A 21,340-nucleotide genomic window follows, 5' to 3' on the forward strand; every position below is an offset into this window, starting at 1 on the left:
GTAGGTATAGCGAGGAGGTCGCTATATTTGTAAGCTGTTAAGATTGATTACTACGAAATGCCATTGATTCTGCCAGATAGACTCTAGTGTATCAGATATAAGTATACCCCTAAATAGGCCCAAACTACCGTATTTATCCCAGAATCTCACCTACTATAGGAAGTAAATCGAAGGTTTTTGGACTTTTGTATTGCTCATAATTGAGCCACGTTATTTGAATATATATATATGATTGGGGCTTATGTATATGTACATAAAATTGTTTTTGTGCCGGGCATAATTTTTTTAATTGATGAGTTATAGACATCATGCAAAAGGATGCATCATGACATCGTAAAACTGTCGGGTTATAATATTGCATCTAGTGAGCCTTTGACGTGTCACAATTTTATGTAGAATATTTTAAAATATACTGAACATTGATCTGATATCAGAGCATTTGAGTATTGTAGCCTAATCCTGGTTTTGATATAGTCGTGATAAGTATAGCCTATTGTTACTGTCATTGCCAAAGTTAAATTAAATCAGCGTTAGATTATGCCTTCGATTGGAACATATCCATGACAACTTAAATGTGATCATTATTGAGCCATAGTAATAGCATTATTTCTTAACCTTTTTAGCGATCGTACCCCTTGTGCTTCCAATAAAATTTCTCGTAGCCTCAGTCCATTTTCAACACAATATCCGATGATACCTATATATTAAAATCACAAAGCCCATTCACATAAAATCGCGCGTAGCGTGAAGACTATTTTACAGTTTAATTAATTGGCCAAGAAAATATTCCACAGCATGTAGGCCTAATTCCACAATGCATCTCGTACACCCTCATGTGGTGCTTATCGTACCCCGATGGGGTCTAAGGACCCTGTTCAAGAGCCCCTGGAATAGAAATGTGTCATCGGCGAACAATTCATTGGTGTTACAGCTTTAGAAGGTACTACTACCTTTCTCGCCACCGATAATAATATGGATAAAGAGAACAAACGACACCCAGCATGTAACCAACTATACGTCACGGGGGTCACAGAATGCCAATGGATATGCCATACTGACCTGATTAGATAGCTATATACCCTAAGCCACGCAAGCTACGACCTTTTGATATATTAATATTCCCCATAACAGTTTCACAGATTGTTGCGTCCGTTGGATTACCAAGACACCGTTCCGAGTCGCAATTAAGTCCATCTCTGATTTTAACGTTTGTCCCGACTCAACTCGTGTCATTTTTATTTAATCCCCTAGTCAATCGAGTAATTTTACGAGAAGGTCGCAACAAACCAAATCACAATTTTCAGTCACGAATCGTCAACGGGTCATTTTTATCATCATGACCTAAAAATGTGACGTAGGCTAATAGCTATTTTCTTCTACCTCATGGTAACTTTTGAATGTAATGTGATAGTGATGTTTGTTGAGATTTCAGTGATTCTTTATAGTAGTTTTAGCGTGAAATTCAAGTTCTTATATCTAAAAAAGATATATGGCACTTGAATATATATTGTTGAATACTTGAAATTCCAAAATGCCGTCGCTGGCCGCGTGTTTCAGACCTATGGCTGTAAGCGGTGTCTTATTTAAAAAAAGCCTAGAAGTGGGCCGTGCTACAAGTCGGCATCCGCGGGAGAAAATTGAAAAAAATTGGTCTACCGTAAATGAGCCAGTAGTCAACAAATACCGTGAATACCACAAACAAACAGAAAAAACAAACAAACATGCTGACCACTATTATATGTATCGAATTACATGCTTCGTTTCGGTTAAGGCTGGTTGGGATGAAAGTTGAGATATAGCTTTGACGAAATTCTGAATCAGTGCCGTTCCACCTGCGGTTTAAGATCCGTCTCTATACTTGATGAAATGTGGGTTACCATATTTTGAGATCCAGGAAAAAAGGACACTTCTTACAAATTCCAAAACTTATAACATTGGACGGGAAAACGGTTATAATTTGACAATTTTCACGGGAAATACTTTTGCGTTGTCTGTAAAAAGCTCATTTTCCAACCCGACTCCTGGGAAACCCGCTCTAGCGTATTCCTTCAGGTTCTGGTTGATCTTTTTTAGCCATCATTCCCGTCACTGCCGTCGTAATAGAGATTTCGCGTCATTTATGGTGTTTTTTAGTTGAGCCTGTACAGTACAATGTACAACGGCCTGGATGTCAAGGCAACAAAAGAGGAGGAATTGCCAAGAAGGAGGACATTTGGGCGTCCTCAGAGTACATTTTCGATCTCTGGATAAAGGATGATAAATCCTCCTAAAGCAGTGGTTCTTAAACTGGAAACTGGGTGTATGTCATATGCATGAGATTTACAGTTTCAATAGCATAGGGTTTCTGAATTCGGCCGCATCATGTGATGAAAATTACATAGCTTTGCTATAGAGCAGGTATTCTATACCCCAGAGGACCCCAGTTATGGGTGACTATGTGGTCTGAAATCGCGAACAAGAACCACGCAACCGCTGCATAAATTGTTATATATATTGACCGAGACTTTCGCAGTAATATGTTATAATCACCCCATATATCTTTCTCGCGAAGCGTAACGAAAATTCCGAACTCTCAGAAAAATCATACCCTGAATTGTTTCGCGTTTTTCTTTCCATGTCTATCTCTTGTTGGAAGAACATAATACTTCTACTTGATCAACTCTAAATAGCGTAAAGTAAGTAATAAGTCACAAATTATGTCAAAGTAGCAGCAGATGCAGCGGTAAATTAGAATTACTTGAGTAATTACTACAAGTAGACGAAAACTACTTCAGTATCCTACTTTGAAAATATAGAAGTACTTTGTTACAGACCTCCTCCGGCTATACGCTAGGGTTGCCATATTTTGTGATCCGGAAAAGAGGAGACTTTTTACAAATCAGAAAACTTATAAAATCGGACGAGAAAACGGGTATTTTGAAAAATTTTACTGGAAATACTGTAATGTTGACTAAAATAATAAAAAAAAGCCATCACTGCCGTCGAAATCCAGATTCCACGTAATTTATGGCGTTTTTAGTTGTGCCTGTACCAGTGTACCATCGCCTGACTGTTAAAACTGTCAAAGAGGACGAATTGCCAAAAAGGAGGACATTTTGGAATTACTGTTTCGTTTTGTAGCTCAATGTCGTCGCTCTATGGCTGAGTATGATTGGATTCAGTAGTATCTCCCTTCATTTTGACCATTTGTATCATTTCTTAGATTTGTGCCGTTGGCAATTAGGTGCGAGATAGCGCAGTGGTATAAACCGGGTTGCGGGTTCGAGTCCGACCGAGGTCGACTTTAGACTTCCGATACCTAAGTTTTGGAGGTTTACCTATAGGCTCCTCCTCGCCACCTCGTCCGGGTCATCGGTGTCTTACAAAATGCCTAGAGGTGGGCCGTGCTATAAGTCGGCAGTTACGGAAAATAATGAAGAATATCGGCCTGGTGTTAATGACCACAGTAGTCGAAAAACACCATGAACACCGCAAAACAAACAATTAGGTGCGACCTCTACTGACTGCCGTCGTATTTCACACGGTAAATCCCCAAAATGTTATGTCGTATCGCAATGAGAACGACGTTATAATTGTCTGTGTGATAGGTGAAGCGGTACACGGTGTTGTTGACAATTGTGAAGCGTTTACGACGTAGATAACGATAACCATTGTGTTGCTTGAACACGGCAAATATGATCGCCGACAGTACAGCTTGCATTTGATCTCGTGGCCGTTTACCAGTCGTAGCGTGAATTGTTCGCTAGTGTAATGGATTCAATCGACAAAGAAGAAATGGCTTTGTCCAATGAATTAAGAAGTTATTGCTCACACTATGGCGTGGAAGGGCGGGAATTCCTGAATACAACAGCGACACTGCTATTAAAACTTGGAAAAATCTATGCAAGTAAGGCATCAGCGACGGATGGTATACTGCGAAAACTGTCTTATATCAGGTGCGCTGTGCTTCTGTACGCAGCGCAGGCTAGATTTCACATCACTGAGAACGAGGTTATGCTAGCTGAAGTCTGCCTGGCCATTGATTATTTTGAAAGGATGCTTGAGCGAAGTTGTACTCTTACACCTAATTCCAATTTATACAAATTGTCCATCGGAATTAAGAAAAGAGTTAGAGGTATTCGCTCTCGAATTAAAACGGAATTATACAGGGTTGTGTTTAGACATAATCCAGTACGCGACAAGGATGAGTTTTTGGAGAAAATAAGCAATATTCTTTCGATGGATCAACTCATCATTGACGATGATAGTACCAGATATTTGTCTCGCGACGCTGCGCCCGATGAAGGGAGAGTTATTTCGGAAATGCGAACATTCATGGATGATGTAACGAATCAATACAAATCAGTGATGTGTGAAATTGCTCAAACTTGCCTCAACTTATTGCCCGAGCCACCTTGCAAGTTTTGCATCGTCGGTCTAGGATCGTTCGCTCGAGGTGAGGTGACAATGTTTTCAGACTTTGAACACGTTATACTATTGGATGCAAATCCTGACACGATGGAAAACCGCAATGTCATTGCAGAATACTTCCGCTGGTATTCTGTGGTATTTCAAATTGTAGTCATCGGTATGGGCGAAACCATCATACCCAGCGTCACAATCAAATGTTTGAACGATGCTTACTCTGACGATCCAACTGCCAATTGGTTTTACGACAAATACACCCCCAGAGGAATTTCCTTCGATGGAATGCTTCCGCATTCTTGCAATATACCCCTCGGAAGGGTGCAAACCACTGAAAAGCGCAAGCATGTGGTTGAGTTGATTCAAACCCCCGAAAAGATGGCTTCGTTCTTATCTGTTGACGAATGCGAAAAGAACGGCTATTACCTGGGCGAGGTTCTTCGACAAACCCGTTTCGTTTTCGGGGATATGTCCACCTACGAATCATTTCGAACTGAAAGACAGCAGATACTGAGTTCGGAAGGTGCGTTTGGGCAAGAGAAGTACGAGAAATTCGTCGAGAATAATTCGAATCCTAACGTCCGGGAAAGTCAACATTTGACGGACATTACTGCATTCGACGCTAAAAATATATTCTATCGCCCTGTGGTAACCTTACTGACCTTTCTTGGGCAAGTTCACAGCATGGCATACGATTCTCTTTTCGATTTAATAGATCAAATGCTGGAATCTGGAGTATTAGATAAACTGCTCCATCACGATTTGAGCTACGCGTTGGCGGTCGCTTGCGAAATGAGATGGAAATTATACCTGGTCGCTGAGGAACAGCGGCACAGTGCTGAGCTAAAAGACATCACTGGTATCGTTGGTGAAAATGCAATTCACGCTTGTAAAAATGTCCTACCTCGTTTACGTGAACTTCTGTCTGGCAAAGAGAAGGAAAGAATCGAAATGAAAGAAGCTAAGGAAATGTTGATTAGTATCTCAAGTCGTGGCAACTTCGAGGAATCAGTAAAATTCGGCGAAAGGATCATTCGACAACTCAGCGGAGAGGAAGTGGACATGACATTCTTCACGATCAGAGTGCTTTGTGACAGTTATAAAGTCGGGTGCATCTCGCATTCAAAAAGAAGCGAATATTGGACTAAATGCGAAGATCTTTACCGCGGTCACATCTGCGGAAAGTCATTGTCATACTGTGACGCAATCGAAGTGTTTCCGAGAATGAGCGTCATGTACTATACGCAGGGTAGATTCGATGAAAGCATGGAGGAATCAAGAAAGTTTTTCGAAGCCAACCGCATGATGTTGGAAATTGACGGCAAAATTCACCGTGAGTTTGCGCCCAATTTCCAACAGTACCACGAGCTTGTATTTCAGAGAATGAACGTTGTTGAAGCCGAGAAACATTTGCAAGACGTAATGTGGGACGATCCATCCATAGCAGTCTCTGTTGATTGTGATTTCACGAAGCGTTACTACAAAGCTCTTATACTAGCCTTGCACAAGCCAAGCAATGGTGGCTCCGAAACGCAAGCGAAAGAAGAATTTCGAACACTTGCGATAGACGCAAAAGAAAAGGCCAATAAACTCCAACAACCCAGACGATTTCTATTTACGATACTTTTTCGGCAAATTTCGTATATTTGGTTTGATGACGCCATTCAAAGTGTTGAATTCATCGAGCAAAACCCCATGCCTGCTTACTCGCAATATGAACTAGCATTGGTATTGGGATCCTGCATTGATGTCATCAAATTCTTTTGTCTCTGCCGACTAGGTAGGTATAAAAAGGCCCTCGCTTGGGCTGAATCAGATGTGGAAATAGCACATTCAGACCTTGATAAAAGCATGCTATACCGTCTCACCCGCGGTCTCTTAACTCAGTTGTGGCGCAAGATGCAAGCCCAAAATATTGAATACGGGAAAAACGAAGCTTCTCTGATTCTACTATTCGTTACCAAATTCGTCAATACCGGCCAGGTGTCTGATTTGCTCTCTTCTCCGAACATAAAGACTCGTTCTGGCGCTTTGCTGTCGACGATGAACGCGCAGGAAAACTTCTACGGAAGGAATTATGGAATGGAAGCGCTGCAAACCCTTCGCAACATTCAATGCGTAGTAAAACTGATGTTCGTAGGATTTCCTATTTTTCTTTCTTCCCAGTAACAGCATTGACAGGGATGTTCTTGTATTCCTCGGCTAGTTTTTTACTTTCGCCATGCGCGCGAACAGTGCATCTGGTTATTTTAAAAGTATATCGTGGTCTCTAATTGAAGTTGGGTGTCTTAAAACGGTTTGGCACTCATGGCAGCAGCCATTATAAACAGTAAGTCACCATATTCGAAGTGCTGTAGCTAGATATTAACGAAATGTACCATTCCGCATCGTGTATCTGTGTCGTTTCTAGGTCACCGTCATCGCTTCTTAACCCTTTGCGTAAAGAACGTGCAACAATGAAGTAATGCGATTTTAATATTATTCAAATTTGAATGCGATTCATTCATTTATTAGCTTCCGTTCGTTCCAACCATCACAACAATGCGATACAATAATGTTTTCGCCGAAGTCGAAGCGAAGCGCCTTATTGTTGAAGTATATACATCTACAGCAGTGGTTCCCAACCTTTTTCCACCTACGTACTATTTCTAGGTTTTATGCAGTGCTTGCGTACCACCCACATCAGTTACGCGCGACGAAGGCGGTCAAAAATGTTTCCACTGAACATATACTGCCCATTTTAAGGCGCAGTATGGGTGAGGTTGCATTTTTTCTTAAAAACGGTGTTTCAAAACATTTTGTTTGAAACATGTTTTAAGCAGTGCTTTTAAAAAGGCCTTCTTAAAAAAACTGTTTTTCAAGTTGTAAAATTATGCCATAATTGTGTGAATACTTTCCAAAAAATCTGTTGTATGAGCCTGTGGACAATTACCACCAGATTCAGCCGACGTATATCGATATGGGATGGTTGTAAGTTGTAACCCTCAAAATAGTCGGTTCAACATTAATAGTACAGTTATTTCGTCAAAGGAGCGGCGCTTCTTCGATATACCCCTCAAATCAAAATTTATAAACGGAAGAATAAATTCTTTTTTCGTGTTGGGTACGAAATATTAGGGTTGGAAGTGGGTTAGGGTATCCCAATATTAGGTTTGTGAGTGAGAGATATTAGGGTCAGGAGACGACAGACTATAGGGCTCTGTGAATGACGTATATTAGGGTGGGCGTGAGGGATATTAGGGTTAGGGGTGATAAAATCCCCGAACTAACGTCCGCAACCCCAAACCCTATTATATTTTATCATCCAACCCTAACATCCGTCAACGTCCAACCTAATATATCCCACTCACAACCAATGTTCCCTCAGAAAAAAAGGTCATCACTTCGGATTTTTTGTGCGCAATTTAGATTTTCTATGCGCAGAGATGTTGTCAGCACTGCATATTTGCGCATGTGCGCAGCTTAGGGGGAACATTGCTCACAACCCTAATATCCCCCCCCCCCACAACCCAAATATCTCCCCATCACAACCCTAATATCTCCCACCCACAACTCTAATATTGGGGTACTCTAACCAAATCCTTAACCCACTTCCAACCCTAATATCCAGCTCCCACAACTCCAATCCAACCCAACACGAAATAGAATTTAATTTCCCGTTTATAAATTTTGTTATGTTTGATCTCGGGGGTATATCGAAGAAGCGCCTCTCTATATTTACCCTATATTTTCAATTGTCAATGTCAATCCACTATGACGTAACAATTGAATATCCGTGACGTCAGGGCTTGAAAAGAACAAAAAAAATAAAAAACATGCTTTAAATGAGGGCCTTGTTTTAAACAATTTTGTTTTAAATTGATTCCTGTTTCAAATGCAACAGTAAGTATAGGATTTCTGTAGCGTATCCATTTAGAATTCTTGTGGTCAAATATATCTAGATCTCTTCCACGTAGGCCTTTATTGGTGGGATTGCCCCTACCCACGACGACGACGGCTTCAAAAACCTCAAAATCAACCCACTTAAACTAAAAACTCCCATGAGTCGAAAGTAAAACAATCTACTCGCGTACCACCTGGATGACCTTCGCGTACCACTTAGTTGTACGCGTACCACAGGTTGGGAGCCACTGATCTACAGCTACCTTTATCCACGGATGGTAATTTACAGCAGATGGTTCTCAACCCCGGTCCACGTCAAAACGACATCAAGTTAAAGTGGAAAATTAAGGTATGAAAAGTAGGCCTATTCAAGAAAGCTGTTGAAAAACAGATTTGGTTGAGGGGTTACATGCTTTTGGCGGGCGGTTAATTGGAGTCGGGCAGTTTCGAATTTTCGGGAGGCTACTTCACGACTAATGCAAAATGAGTAAGACCTATAATAGGCTATAAATAGTTGCTGATATAGGTGGTTACTGAAAAGAACGCAGGCAGGGTTTTACAATCGAGCGTATCATTGCTTTTAATGGAATTCTCAAGCGAAATGCTGACCTACCCATTTCCAACGATGAAGATGCCAAATAGGCCTACGTCTAGATTTTACTGGACTCAGACATGTCTCGGAATGACATAAAATCGCCAAGACCACAAACAATCGAAGGTATGTGGCCTATTCAGCCGTCTTGGTCACTCCGTGCCGATTTGGATTCTGCTGGTACTCTTTTATTGTTCCAATCAAAGTTGCAATAATGAATTCTTTGTTGGGTTGTTATTGCTGCCTGCATGAATACAGTTGAGCCACTGCAAAAACTATCACAGCGTATTCTCTTTATCATTTCGAAGGCCCCAACCGGACCTGGGTGTGCAACTGATTAATCGCTACACAAAAGATTTGATATTCTAGACATAGAAGATACGAGGAAGGTAGAAATTGTCAAGTTTATGTGTTAGTTCCATTGCGGTCACTGTCCCACAAATTTCAACGACTACTTCATGTAGGGGTCAAAAGCGCACAACTAGGCTACAACACACGCGCGTCTTCGACGAACAGCTACAAGAATTCAAGAAAACGCACTGATCTACATCGCGTATGCCGGACCTCAAGTGTGGAACAGCATCTCGCCAGCTATACGACATTCCTCGAGCATGTGTCTATACACTCTAGTCGAAAACTAGAAATACAAGCAATTTCTACAGAATTTATAGGCCTACTAGTCAGCCGTCACGATTACCCGACTCGGTTTGACATATCAAACTCGCCTATCCATATGCGCCACTCATTTTCCTCTAGCTAGTCGTTTTATGTTATCCATTATTTCCATCCATCCCGTGTGCACTGTGCAGTGTGCACGCCTAGGCCTAAGTCGGTGTCTGATTTCAAATACTACTCCAGCAGGTCGTTTCGACACCTTATTTCTTTCATTGTAGCGCAGTCTTGTGGTGTTCTGTAATGATAAAATTATTAATAAATTGATACTGAATGGTTTGAATTAGATTTGGTGATATTCAACTAGGAGTACAACAATTTTTCCTCGCGTCTTTTTTGAAATAGTTGCCGAGAGATGCGAGTCAGAGATAAGATAACATCACCAGCGTAACCAGGAAGATGACGCATGGCGATTTTGCCCCCACCGCTTGATCTCAAGAATGTTTACGTCATGTTTCGTCACCATTGATATATAGGCAGGCCGTGTTATTTTTGGCATATGCCAAAACTGCCAGAAAAAACTTATATTTGGCATTTTCGATTTTTATTTTTGGCAGTTTTGGCATCGTCCTCTAAATAGATAGTTTCAGCCTCGAATTAGTCACAAAAACGCTTTATTTGGGCTAGTTTGTCAAAAGACACTACAAAATGTACAGCATCCACGTATAATAAGTGCCAACAAACGATAAGAAGAAGAAAAAACCGAACGATTTCATAGGTTACATTTTGTTTATTACGTTCTTATGGTATGTTAAATTCCACAATGGAAAGCACATAGCGGTAAGAAGGCGTAACACTCGAATTTCATAAGCTCACTAATTTCGAATTTCAATTTCGCTTCGCTTCATCGGAAGGTGCACCCCATTATGTTGTTCTTTACGTTCGAGATGATGTTTTCTAGTTGGGGGTCTTGCAGGATCGGTTTCCTCATCGTTATCCTCCGCTTGAACGTATTCAGCAGCCACTGGCGATCTATCTTGCGCGTCTCTTGTAGCTTCTTGTTTCTTCCAGTCCATATCGCCTGTTTGAACATAGAGATTAGGATCATTAGAGTTCGCTCATGGCCTTCCCTGATTGGTCGTTTGGGTGACATATGAAGTATGGTCTGCATGTTCGCTCTTTGTTCGGTATTTGCCGTGACTTGTTCCCACGCTCCTAAAATGAGGTTTAGAACTGGTGTAATTGTATCACACTGGGTAAAAATATGGACATGAGATTCAGTTCGGATTTCGCAGAGTGCACACTTATCAGTTGGTTCGACCAGGCGTGCGTTCAACTTATCCATGGTTGGAAGTATTTGATGCGCCGCATCCCAGTTGAGGTCTCTTTGTTTCCGCGTTAGGTATTTTGCACGTACGTTCTACCAGCTCGGGCCTTCCATGTCCATGATTTCCCTTTTTGTGTTGCCTTACGATTGTCGCCCGGTATACGTCCTTCGACATTCCTTTTTCGTAGTCTGCGTCTAGGATTTCCAGTTCCCTCATTGTTTCGTTCACTTCCACCCAGTGTGGTTGCGGCTGAAATGCATGAGGTCTGTCATTAGATAGTTTGTTCTTTCTGTACCTGTTAAGGATGATTGCCAGCTGGTGCTCCATACGTCCGTCCCATTCTGTCTCCGTGTTTTGCCCGAGTTTTTTAAATACCGGATTGCAGGCTTGATGAAGATGAGGTCCGTAATTCTTGGTATATCGGTCAAGCCAAGTCCTCCGATTTCCTCCTTTTGAATAATCTTGTTGTAATCCGCCCTCTTCTCTATGCAGAACAGGAATGACATAATGAGTTCTCTTAGTTTGGCCTTCAGATCCTTCGGCATTCTCGAGGTGGTGGCGTGATATGCGAACAAAGGAAGAATATTGGTCCTTATTAGTTCTATTTTTTCATACCTTTGAAATTTCATCTTTTTCATTTCTCGGATGCGTCGATCTGTTTTGCCAATTGCCGCTTCCCATTGCTGTTCTGCTGCTTGCAATTTGTTGCCTATTGTTTTTCCTAATATGCTAACCTCATCGGCCCATTGGATCGCCGTTGCTGTATTGTATTGGCCTTCTGCTCCAAATTTTATTCCTTTTGTTTTTTCCCAATTAATTTGTAGTCCGCTTGCCTTCCCGAATTGGGTGACGATGCGCACGGCCTTTTCGCAATCTTGTACTTTCGCCAGCGTTATTGTCACATCATCGGCGTACGCCGGGGTGGTGATTCTGTTCTTGAGTCCGGTCAGTTTGTACCGGGCTAGGTTCTGGTTGAGGCTCTGTAACAAAGATTCGGTGGCAATGGTGAACAAATACATGGAAATAGGGTCGCCTTGTTTAATTCCCGTCTGAATTTCTATTTCGTTACCAATTCTCCCCCCAACTGAGACTCGCGATGTGCTCTTTTCGTATACTTGCCGGTAGAATTCACGAAAGGTTGGCCCGAAGCCTGCCGATTTTAGTGCTTCCTGTAGGTAGTTGTGATCTACAGTGTCGTAAGCCTTTTTGAAATCGATAGATATTATTGCGCCTTGTTCTTTGGATCTCATTTCTGATGCTGCTTCCCTGATCAAGAGGTTCAGCTGCTCGATGGTGTTGGGCGGGTTTACGAATTGGTGCCGATGCGTGATGTTCGGCAGCGCCGCCTTTACTCTGTTGGAAAGAGTTTTGCTTAGTATTTTATAGTCACAGTTCAAAAGTGTTATTGGTCTGTAATTTTCTATATTTTTTGCATCACCCTTCTTGTAGATGACCTTAAGAATTCCTCTTGCGAGGCCGCTCGATACTTCCTGCGTAGTGTAAATTTCATTGAACACTTCGGTCAAATCTTCGGCTATCGTGTCCCTGTTCTCAATGTAAAATTCCGCGCTGATCCCATCCTCCCCCGGGGTTCGATTCCTGTTTTGTTGTGCGATGGCTAAGCGGACCTCGTCTTCGGTGATTGGAGCGTCTATTTTCTCCTGCTGCTGCATCGTCAGCTGTTTTTCCTGGTACCTGAGAAAACTACTTGCAGTTTGTTGGTTTGTTTGTTTCTCACCGTATAGTTCCGTGTAGTATTTTTCGATGATTGTTCTTATTTGTTCATCATCCGAGGTTATTGTTCCATTTTCGTCTTTTAGTTCTTCGATGTTCACCGCCTCCTTCCTCTTCCTTATTGTCTGACAGAGGAAGTATGGATTGTTGTCCAGGATCGTTTCTCGCTTGGCTTTTGCTTCTGCCTGAAGCTTGGATAGCTCTTCCGCTTTCCTCTTCCATATTTTCTTCTTTATTTACCTGTATTCTACTTCAGAGATGTTATTTCGTAGAACATTTTGTCTTACCTCTTCGAGCTCGTTCTCCTCCTTCAATCTGATGTCCCGCTTTTCTTTTAGGGTTTCCCCAGCGTGTTTCACCGCGAGGTGCTTTAGTTTCCTCTTGACGGCTTCCCACCATTCGATTTTGGTTTCGTATATGGCTGGATGCAGCGTCTTCCATCTTCGCCATTTTACTTGGAAGTCATTTTGGAACGCCTTCTTTTCGTATATTTGTGTGTTATTCTTCCACGAATTAGGCCTCGGGCTCTTTCCTTTTACACGTAAGGTCGCAATCACAGCATCGTGGTCTGTAAGGGTACAGGTTATATGTTTGCAATTTAGAGGTATTATACCTTTCGAGGTGTAGATCCTGTCCAATCTGGACTTTCCTTTGGGGTAGAAATATGTGTAGTCTTTTTTTCCCCCATTTGTTTCGCGAAATGTATCGGTCACTCCTATGGTCCTCATTACTGAGCGATTGTATGTGGCGTCTTCTCCAAGTCTTGTTATGTTGGGCGGTTCGCGGTCGAGTTCGCAGCTGTCAACCCCGTTAAAGTCTCCCGCTACCACGTGTCGTTCTTTCCGGCTTATTCTTGTTGCCAGTTGACGCAAGAGTGCTCTTCTTTTCGTTCTGTTATTGTGACCGTATACGTTAGTGATAGTGAGATTGATTTTACCTGACTTGATTCGAATTTGTAGTATTCTTCCTTCCGTATCCATCGTCTGGTCTAGTGTTCTGTATGATTTCCTTCTGTGCGTTAGTAGAACTGCTGTTCCTGCCGTTTTCCCGTTTCCGGAATTCCAAAAAGACTTTCCCTTCCATTCTGCAGCCCAAGTTCTTTCAGTGTCCAGTGTGGAGTGCGTTTCTTGCAGACAAATTATGTCGGCGCCTGTGTCCTTAATGTATTTAAATATTAGTTCTCTTTTACTGGCTAGATTCATTCCGTTGACATTGATTGTTAGAATCTTAAAAATATTCGGACCTGCCATAATGAACGTTAGGCCTACTTGTTAATAGTTGCGGACTTTTGCCTCTTCGATTTCCTGCACCTTGCGCACGATTTGTAAAACTTGGCATCCTCATTTCGGATTAGGTTGCCACAGCAGCTGGATATTTGGCATTCGCTTTTGCAGGTCCCGCAGATTATTGTTGTATTGTTAGTTAATTGTTCGCCCGTCACGATGAATTGATCATTCGTGTTGCAGCACGCCTGTATAATACAGTTTTCAGTTTGACATTGCATACAGGTACATACCGATCTTTGGTTCGTGAATGTAATCGGCCTGCCGCAGCTGATGCACGAGTCCGCTCCCTTTATTTCACCAGAGTAGCTATTGAACCTTCTGGTTGGCTGGATATGCTCCTCAGAGTCAGTGCTTTCCCTTTGCCTCTTGTCCCTCGAGGTCATATCCTGAGGCGCTTCATCTTCTGGTCTATTTAAAAGGGCATTCGTTTGATCAAACCAATCGCTTTGATATACCTCTGCATTTTCGCTACTGCTTTTGTTGTTTGGGCTCTCGAATATGGTAAATATGTTCTTGTCGGTGTCGACGGTGTTTTGGACGTCCTTTATGCATCGAATCGTTTGGCTCTCGTCTATTTCTTCGTCGTCCTTTGCCGGTTTGTCGTCGGACTCTTTCGCCGCACCCTGCTGTTCGTTCGTTTCACCCGATGGGCGTTCTTCTTGCTCTTCGCGTTCACTCGACATACGTCTCTCGTTTCCTTTTATGGGCCCGACTTCCTCCGATCTCCTCCGCTGGGTTTGTTGTTTTCTTGCGCTCTCCTCGATTGTTGATTGGCTGTCGATTGCAGTCGTTTCCATCGACGTCATGCGTTTCGCCTCGACATCTCCACCTATTGATGTCGCAATAGTGGGTGTCGGCGCATTTCCTGCATTCTCTGTTAGCGGATTTCGATATTGCTGGGTCCCTCTGTTGATACTTGGGGTGATTTGTGGGTCTTCGCGCCTCTCGTGCTCTCTCCTCCTAGGTCTGGGAGGTCTTGTTGATTTCGTCGGGCATAATCTAGCAATATGTCCTGGCTGCTCACATATAGCACATGTAGCTGTTTGTCCGTTGTATTTCACTGCGATTTTCGCCCCATCTATCCAAATATATGATTTTATTGAGTTTTCTTCAATACACTTTTTTCCTACTAACACGCTTCGGATCCCGTTTTTAAATCCCATGTCATCTTTTTGCTGGAAGATGCTCTTTATGGGTCCATGATTGTTTTCAAAATATTCCTCTATCCGGTCGTCTCCCATGCGAATGGGCACCCAGCTGAGGTAAATCGCGATGTTTTCAGAGATGTACATCCAGTGTGTCGGGAGGTCGATTCCATCTCTCTTCATTTGTACCATTCTTCTGTCCACGTTTACCGCCAGTCTTCTCTCTCTGAATGTGAGGTCAATCTGACCATTCGGGAACTTTATGATTCCTTCTATGTGCTCCTTGTCGATTCCGACTGCATCGAAAAGTTCTATTAATTCTGGTCTTTCTGGCACTTGACTCAGTTTGATACCAATGTCGCATGTCCTGTCTATTAGCTGTGTAGCACCAGCTGCATTTGCGTATGACGTTGAGGCCGCACCTCTATTTTCATCTTCCACCATCGCCATCTTATTATTCGGCGCTTTCCGTTTCTAGACCTCTACCTCCACACCCCTGCATATTCGTGTCAATACAACCGAACACCGATAATAGATTGTTGAAGCGGTGGTTCCGCACGGATTCTACTTGAAAAAATTTCATAGGTTAATAATATCAAACGAAACCACAAAATGTGCGGTATCCATCGGTGTCGGTGCCAATAAGCAAAAAAAGAAAAAGAAAGAAAAGCCTAACAAACACGCTCAACAGCTGATTGTTACAGCTGTTGAAGAGACTTGAATCGTTTGCACTGTAACAGTGCTTCCAAACTCAGGTCAGCTAAGTTTCTCCTAAATTCATTTCTCGCCTAGCGAATCTGGGAAATATCGGCTACAACACTAGCCGTTAAGGGAAAGAATGTTGCCAGTCATCCACAAAAGGTTTTCAGAGCTTCAAAATCTTTGGAGGGCCGAACCGGCTTCCATGCATCATGAAAAGAGATCACTTCGCCAGTGCCATCGATCTCATCGCAGAAAGAATTTTCTTCCCGATCCTTTTCCAGGAGTTTCCTGTGTTGTCTCTCAACACATTCTCTTTAGTAGCCCGACTATCATTTCTCCCTCAGTCTACCGATATATTTTCGGAGGACTTTTGTCACTTCGGGCTTTAATATTACCAACTCGAATGGAAGAGTCCTGGGAAGGGTAGCTTGTTTAAGAACATTAGACGCAACAAGACCGTCTGGCAAAACGAGACTATGCAGCTCAGAAATAGCCAGACAGTTTGTTGCGTCACAATGTTCCACTCGATCACAATGCAAAAATCGTGGTTGATTTTGGGGATTCCAGCTCCATGAGCAGAATATAATAAATATTTTAATAATCAGTACTGCGGCAGCTTTTCATTGATACCCGTTTTATCAAATTTAGTGCTCGACAAGCCGGTCAAAAATGGTCGTAAAATTGCCTTTGGGCAGATGGAAAGTATGACGTAAACCAAATGAAGTCAGCCGTTCAATCACGCTGTGCCCACAAAATTTAGGACACCATGCTTTCACCCCTAATGGTTGGGCTGGACCCAGATTAAGAAACCTGCCTTTCACAAACGCTCTTCTCGCTTGTAACGCGGTCCTGTTAACACAACACCATGAACGAAATACACCATTTGGCAGGCCGTGTTATTTTGGCATATGCCAAATATTGCTTATTTTTGGCATTTTCAATTTTTTATTTTTGGCAGTTTTGGCATCTGGCTCCGGAAATGTCAAAAATAACACGGCCTGTATATAGGCCTACCTATGATAAATCACGGCTTATCGGAAGAGGTCCTGCGATCCAGATCTGCAGGAAAATAGCTAATGCCATACAGTGTAAAAGGAATATTTACATTTCTAGTTACGATACGTCCGCTACAGGTTACTACCCAGTAAACACCCAACCATAAAAGAACCGTGCGGGATGGTGCCGACCAGGTTCCGATTTTATTGTTGCAAGGATATGTCTAAAATATGTAAAAACGATAATCTTGGAATACATTTAAACAGGAATTATTTCGTTGCGGTGATATTCGCTCACATTTAATAAGTTCGTTGGATCCATTAGATATCGTTACTATGTTTGGTTTCACCAGAGTGTACTCAAAGGTGGTGTGGACACTGAAGGTGAATCCCCTAGTCACGCTCTGATTGGGTAGTCAACCTTGTTGTTGACGATCGATTTACAGCACTGATTCAATGCAAAAGTCGGTGTTGTTAGATGTCGAGTATGAAGATGTTTTATACCGAAATGGGTGTCAAGATTTGGTGTGGTATATCCTAATGATGCAATCTAATACTATGTCGAGTTTCAAAGTCGTTACTCAACGACCAGGGCAGTAATTTCGTTATCAAAGTCGAGTAACATGTTAGTGTCTGTCGATCCGTCTGCAGGACTGATTCAATGCAATTAGCGATGATTTGCCGTGTTTACGACTTCAGAAATAGTATTTTCGTCGGAGAGTTCGATAATTGATTTGTACAGATGTAGAATGATTCCATTGGAATGTTACCAAAGCCAAGAAGTCTGGCAGCAGTCGCCACATTTTAGTCAAAAAATCACTATTATTTATTGTCAACCATTGCAGATTGCTAGACTGACCACTAATCAAGTGTTGTAATATGGTCTACTGCTGCGTTCCTGGATGTAACTGGTCTTCTGTCAAATCGAGAAAGACAGGTGCGGGCCGTACTTTCTTTAGGATTTTGCGGCCAGATTTAGCAAAAAATTCAATATATACTTTGGACTCACATTCTTAAACTTTATGAAAATGAAAAATACAGCCTTATGCTCAGACGAACAAGACTCACAGAGGCCCATATTAAATTGAATCCATATTCCAAAGTACGTGTCCCATTTTAGTATATTATTATCACCAACAGCATTGACCAATCAATTGAAATCTAGATGAAAGTAAACTTGGCAAGAGACATTCTGAGCTGGGAGGTGGGTAAAAATTTATCAACAATGGATGGAGCCAAGGGTACCGCTGACTTCATCCTCCTTATGAACAGGTGCAATAGGTCTTTCTCGGCAAGAAGTTTAGGCCAAGCAGTAACTTATATTTTCTTACAGATGGTTTGAAGTTATCAATTGCGGGATCAGGAATCCTGTACGGTGTATGGAGGATGACAGGATCAAATTTATCAAGGAATTTGTGCAAGATCTTCTGTTGTGGAAGGTAGTATTCAAATGTTTCCAATATGAGAATTACATATCCTATATATTTCAAAGGCTGAAGTGGATGAATTGGGCGAACAAAAGCGTATTCTTCCACGATCAACCTTGGAGGGATTAATCTTCACTTCACGTAATTTCGTTTTTCTTTGTGAACGATTACTCCGTGAGTTAGATTACGTTTGCTTGCGGACCTTCTCACAAGATGTTCTGGAAGCTTTCTTTGGAAATCTTGTAAGAACTTATTTCTGAGATTACCGTATATAGTTTTTCGTGAATACCATTTTATGTTCAGAGGAACTTGGGCAGGCGCTCGCAAAATCCAGATTTGAAGGCTGTGGCTTACGGAGTGCAGCAAATCACTCAGCGCAAAATTATAAAAAAGATAAAAGGGGGAAATACTACTTTCGGCACCAAAAACGCTTGGCAAGAGGTCTGCAATGAGCCAATAGTGAAACGTCGTAAATCCGAAGGTCTGTAAGACCCGGTACCGTATGCAGAAAGGTACTCGGCATGTATTCAGCAACTTATTTTCAGAGTAAGTTGGATATTGTCATCGGACCAGGAAAGGAGGCAGACTTGATCGAGCAGAAAATTTTCAAATTAGATTAGAATTATAACTAGGCCTACATATTTTTTCCCAAATTAGATTTGAATTATTGAGTTCGCAAGAACTTGGAAATTGAATGAAATTCCAAATACGAGAGAAATACAGCAAAGCAAAATTCAAGTTCAGATCATGTCAAAGAGTATTCGTATGCATGCGAATGTTTATTGTATCTACACCAAGTTTGTCTTGTTTCGCTCAGTTCTCCTGTATGGTTGATGTTGCAACAAATTATATTAGAATTAAGAAACTTTTTACTAATTAGATCAGAATTAGAATTGAAGCATAGAAAACTCTCACAAATTGGATTAGAATTAGATTACTGGCATTTCTCGTTCTAATTTAGTCAGCCAAGTCTGAAAGGTGGAGAGGTTATTTATAGTGGTTTGACGATGGAAAGGCGAAGGAACTGTAAGGATAGTCACTATTTGATCGAGTCATCTCAAGTCATTGCGCATTGACTTGACCATTCCATATGACTTATATCTGTGCTAGAGACTGCTCAGTGCTCACCATATCTGTAATGGAGAGGATACATTTCTCTCAATAGAAGTGTTCCATAATGGAGTAACAAATCATGTCGCTCCATTTTATTTTCAGAATAAATATAATTATTCTACCTGTGCTTGTCTTCTGTCTCACTTGTCTCGCGAACACAGGGGTGAATTGTAATGCAAAAATCAGAACATATTATGGTATCCTCCTTGGACTCAATTTATTGCCATCAGATTGCAGAATAACGAGGAAAGACACGGTCAAGGACGAGTAGTGAAGGTTGAGTAATGACGACGATGCAAAGCTTCTATGCATGAGAAAGAATCCATAATATGAATGTTCTAATCAATAATAATCAGATTATATTTTCAATTGAACAAGACACACAAATGATGCGATGTAATGAACAGGCAGGACAATGCCGAAACGACCAGTGAATATGTAATTAAAAGTGCTAATGACAAGCAAAAATTATTAAATCCGTCTGCTAGCAGCCTTTACTTTGCAATTTTAAATTACCTCTCAACCCTTTGGTCAACAAGCACTTGCCTCGTATTCTTTCGAATAACTTCTTGGCAAATCCTCTTCCGAGAAGCTTAGTTACTGTTTTCACAATATGTGTGAGGATTGCCTCTAATAAATCGTAATCTATGTCTTGGTTACAGCGATATATATTCGCAATTTTGAAGAAATATTGGTCTTTCAAGATAATCTCATCAAACACACTGATGTCAACATTACCGGGGGACCTGCTAAATTCTGAAGCCAATTTCAAATATTTCAATTATTTGTAGAAGCACATAGGATGGGTCTGGTACATCCGATGAGAAAAAGTCTGAAGCGCGAAGACAAAACTTGCTGTACTGCGTGACCAAATGTTCTTTATTTTTTGTTTTTTTTTGTATTCCTTCATCCAAGTTGCAACATTGATTGCACCAAAAGACGAGAATTCAGCATCTGTGACATCTTCCAGTATACGAACAGTCTCATCTGTTATAATGGCACTTGATTCAGCCTGAAAAACGGCCGGTGATGCTTCAATGTCATCATCTATGGCTAGCAGTTCCTGAATAATTTCAGGTGAAAGCCATTCAATCTCGTTACAAGTCATTATATTACTAGATGTACTGTACAGCCAGCGTTCAGTCTAACAATCTGCAAGAGTCGACAGTCTAGCAATGATTTAATTTTGTTATTATTCTGGCAATCTGCGATAATAGTTGGCACTCACAGATAGTGAAGTCGCCACATTTTCGTCATAAAATCACTGACGAAATTACTAGCCTAATCCTTGAGTCACGATCTTGAAACTAGGTAGAGTGCTAGATGACATCATTAAGATGTACCGTACGAAATCTTGTCCCTATCTCGGTATGGAACATCGCCGAAATCAATACGTACAGATACCAGCTATTGCATTGAATCAGTCCTGCAGACGGATTGACACTAACATACTCGACTTTGATAACAAAATTACTGCCCTAGTCATTGAGTAACGACTTTGAAACTCGACATAGTATTAGATGGCATCATTAGGATATATCACACCAAATCTTGACACCCATTTCGGTATAAAACATCTTCAAACTCGACATCTAACAACATCGATTTTTGCATTGAATCAGTGCTGTAAATCGATCGTCAACAACGAGGTTGACTACCCAATCAGAGCGTGACTAGGGGATTCACCTTCAGTGTCCACACCACCTTTGAGTACACTCTGGTTTCACTGCATACGGCTGTAAACACTCAAAACTGGAATTGGTCTATCAAACCGTTTATTTTTTCATTTACGGCCTTCATTATAAGTATATTCGTAGTCTTGTATGTCCACTGGGCACGCGCTGATGAGAAAACGCTGTAGTATCTGCGTAATATTTACATTGGTAAAATACATAGAAAAGACATTGAATTGAGTCTACACAAAATCCCCCTTTCTACTAACCCACCAAGTTCTCATATCTACCAAATCAACTTAGCTTTTCTACATCTTTGGTCTGTAAATTGTTTGCTGGGTAAGTATGACCAGTCAAACTGCGCATTTGCACCATGATGTAGACGCTGCAGATGACTGAACCACCGACTAGGCTATGTCATACTCAGAATTTGGATTCGTCGACCTA

At 41.5% G+C, this 21,340-nt stretch overlaps 2 protein-coding genes across 2 annotated transcripts in view; both read left to right on the forward strand.

Annotated features, from left to right (window-relative positions):
- The window catches only part of LOC145456849 (tubulin epsilon chain-like), a 297,431-nt gene that overhangs the window by 265,139 nt on the left and 10,952 nt on the right, over nucleotides 1–21,340 (forward strand). The gene's annotated exons all lie outside the window — the stretch shown is intronic.
- LOC145456761 (uncharacterized) lies at nucleotides 3,341–7,503 on the forward strand. Its single transcript, XM_080334883.1, has one exon. It carries the CDS (start codon nucleotides 3,751–3,753, stop codon nucleotides 6,571–6,573), a length of 2,823 nt encoding a protein of 940 aa, XP_080191009.1. The 5' UTR covers nucleotides 3,341–3,750; the 3' UTR covers nucleotides 6,574–7,503.

This window comes from Botryllus schlosseri, chromosome 2, assembly GCF_051294905.1.
Source record: "Botryllus schlosseri isolate E-star chromosome 2, Bs_hap1, whole genome shotgun sequence".
In the NCBI taxonomy this organism is placed as follows: Eukaryota; Metazoa; Chordata; class Ascidiacea; order Stolidobranchia; family Styelidae; genus Botryllus; species Botryllus schlosseri.

Bases quoted from the DNA above. Each gene is read 5' to 3' on its own strand.
- LOC145456761 (XM_080334883.1), top strand. From the start codon at position 3,751: ATGGATTCAATCGACAAAGAAGAAATGGCTTTGTCCAATGAATTAAGA.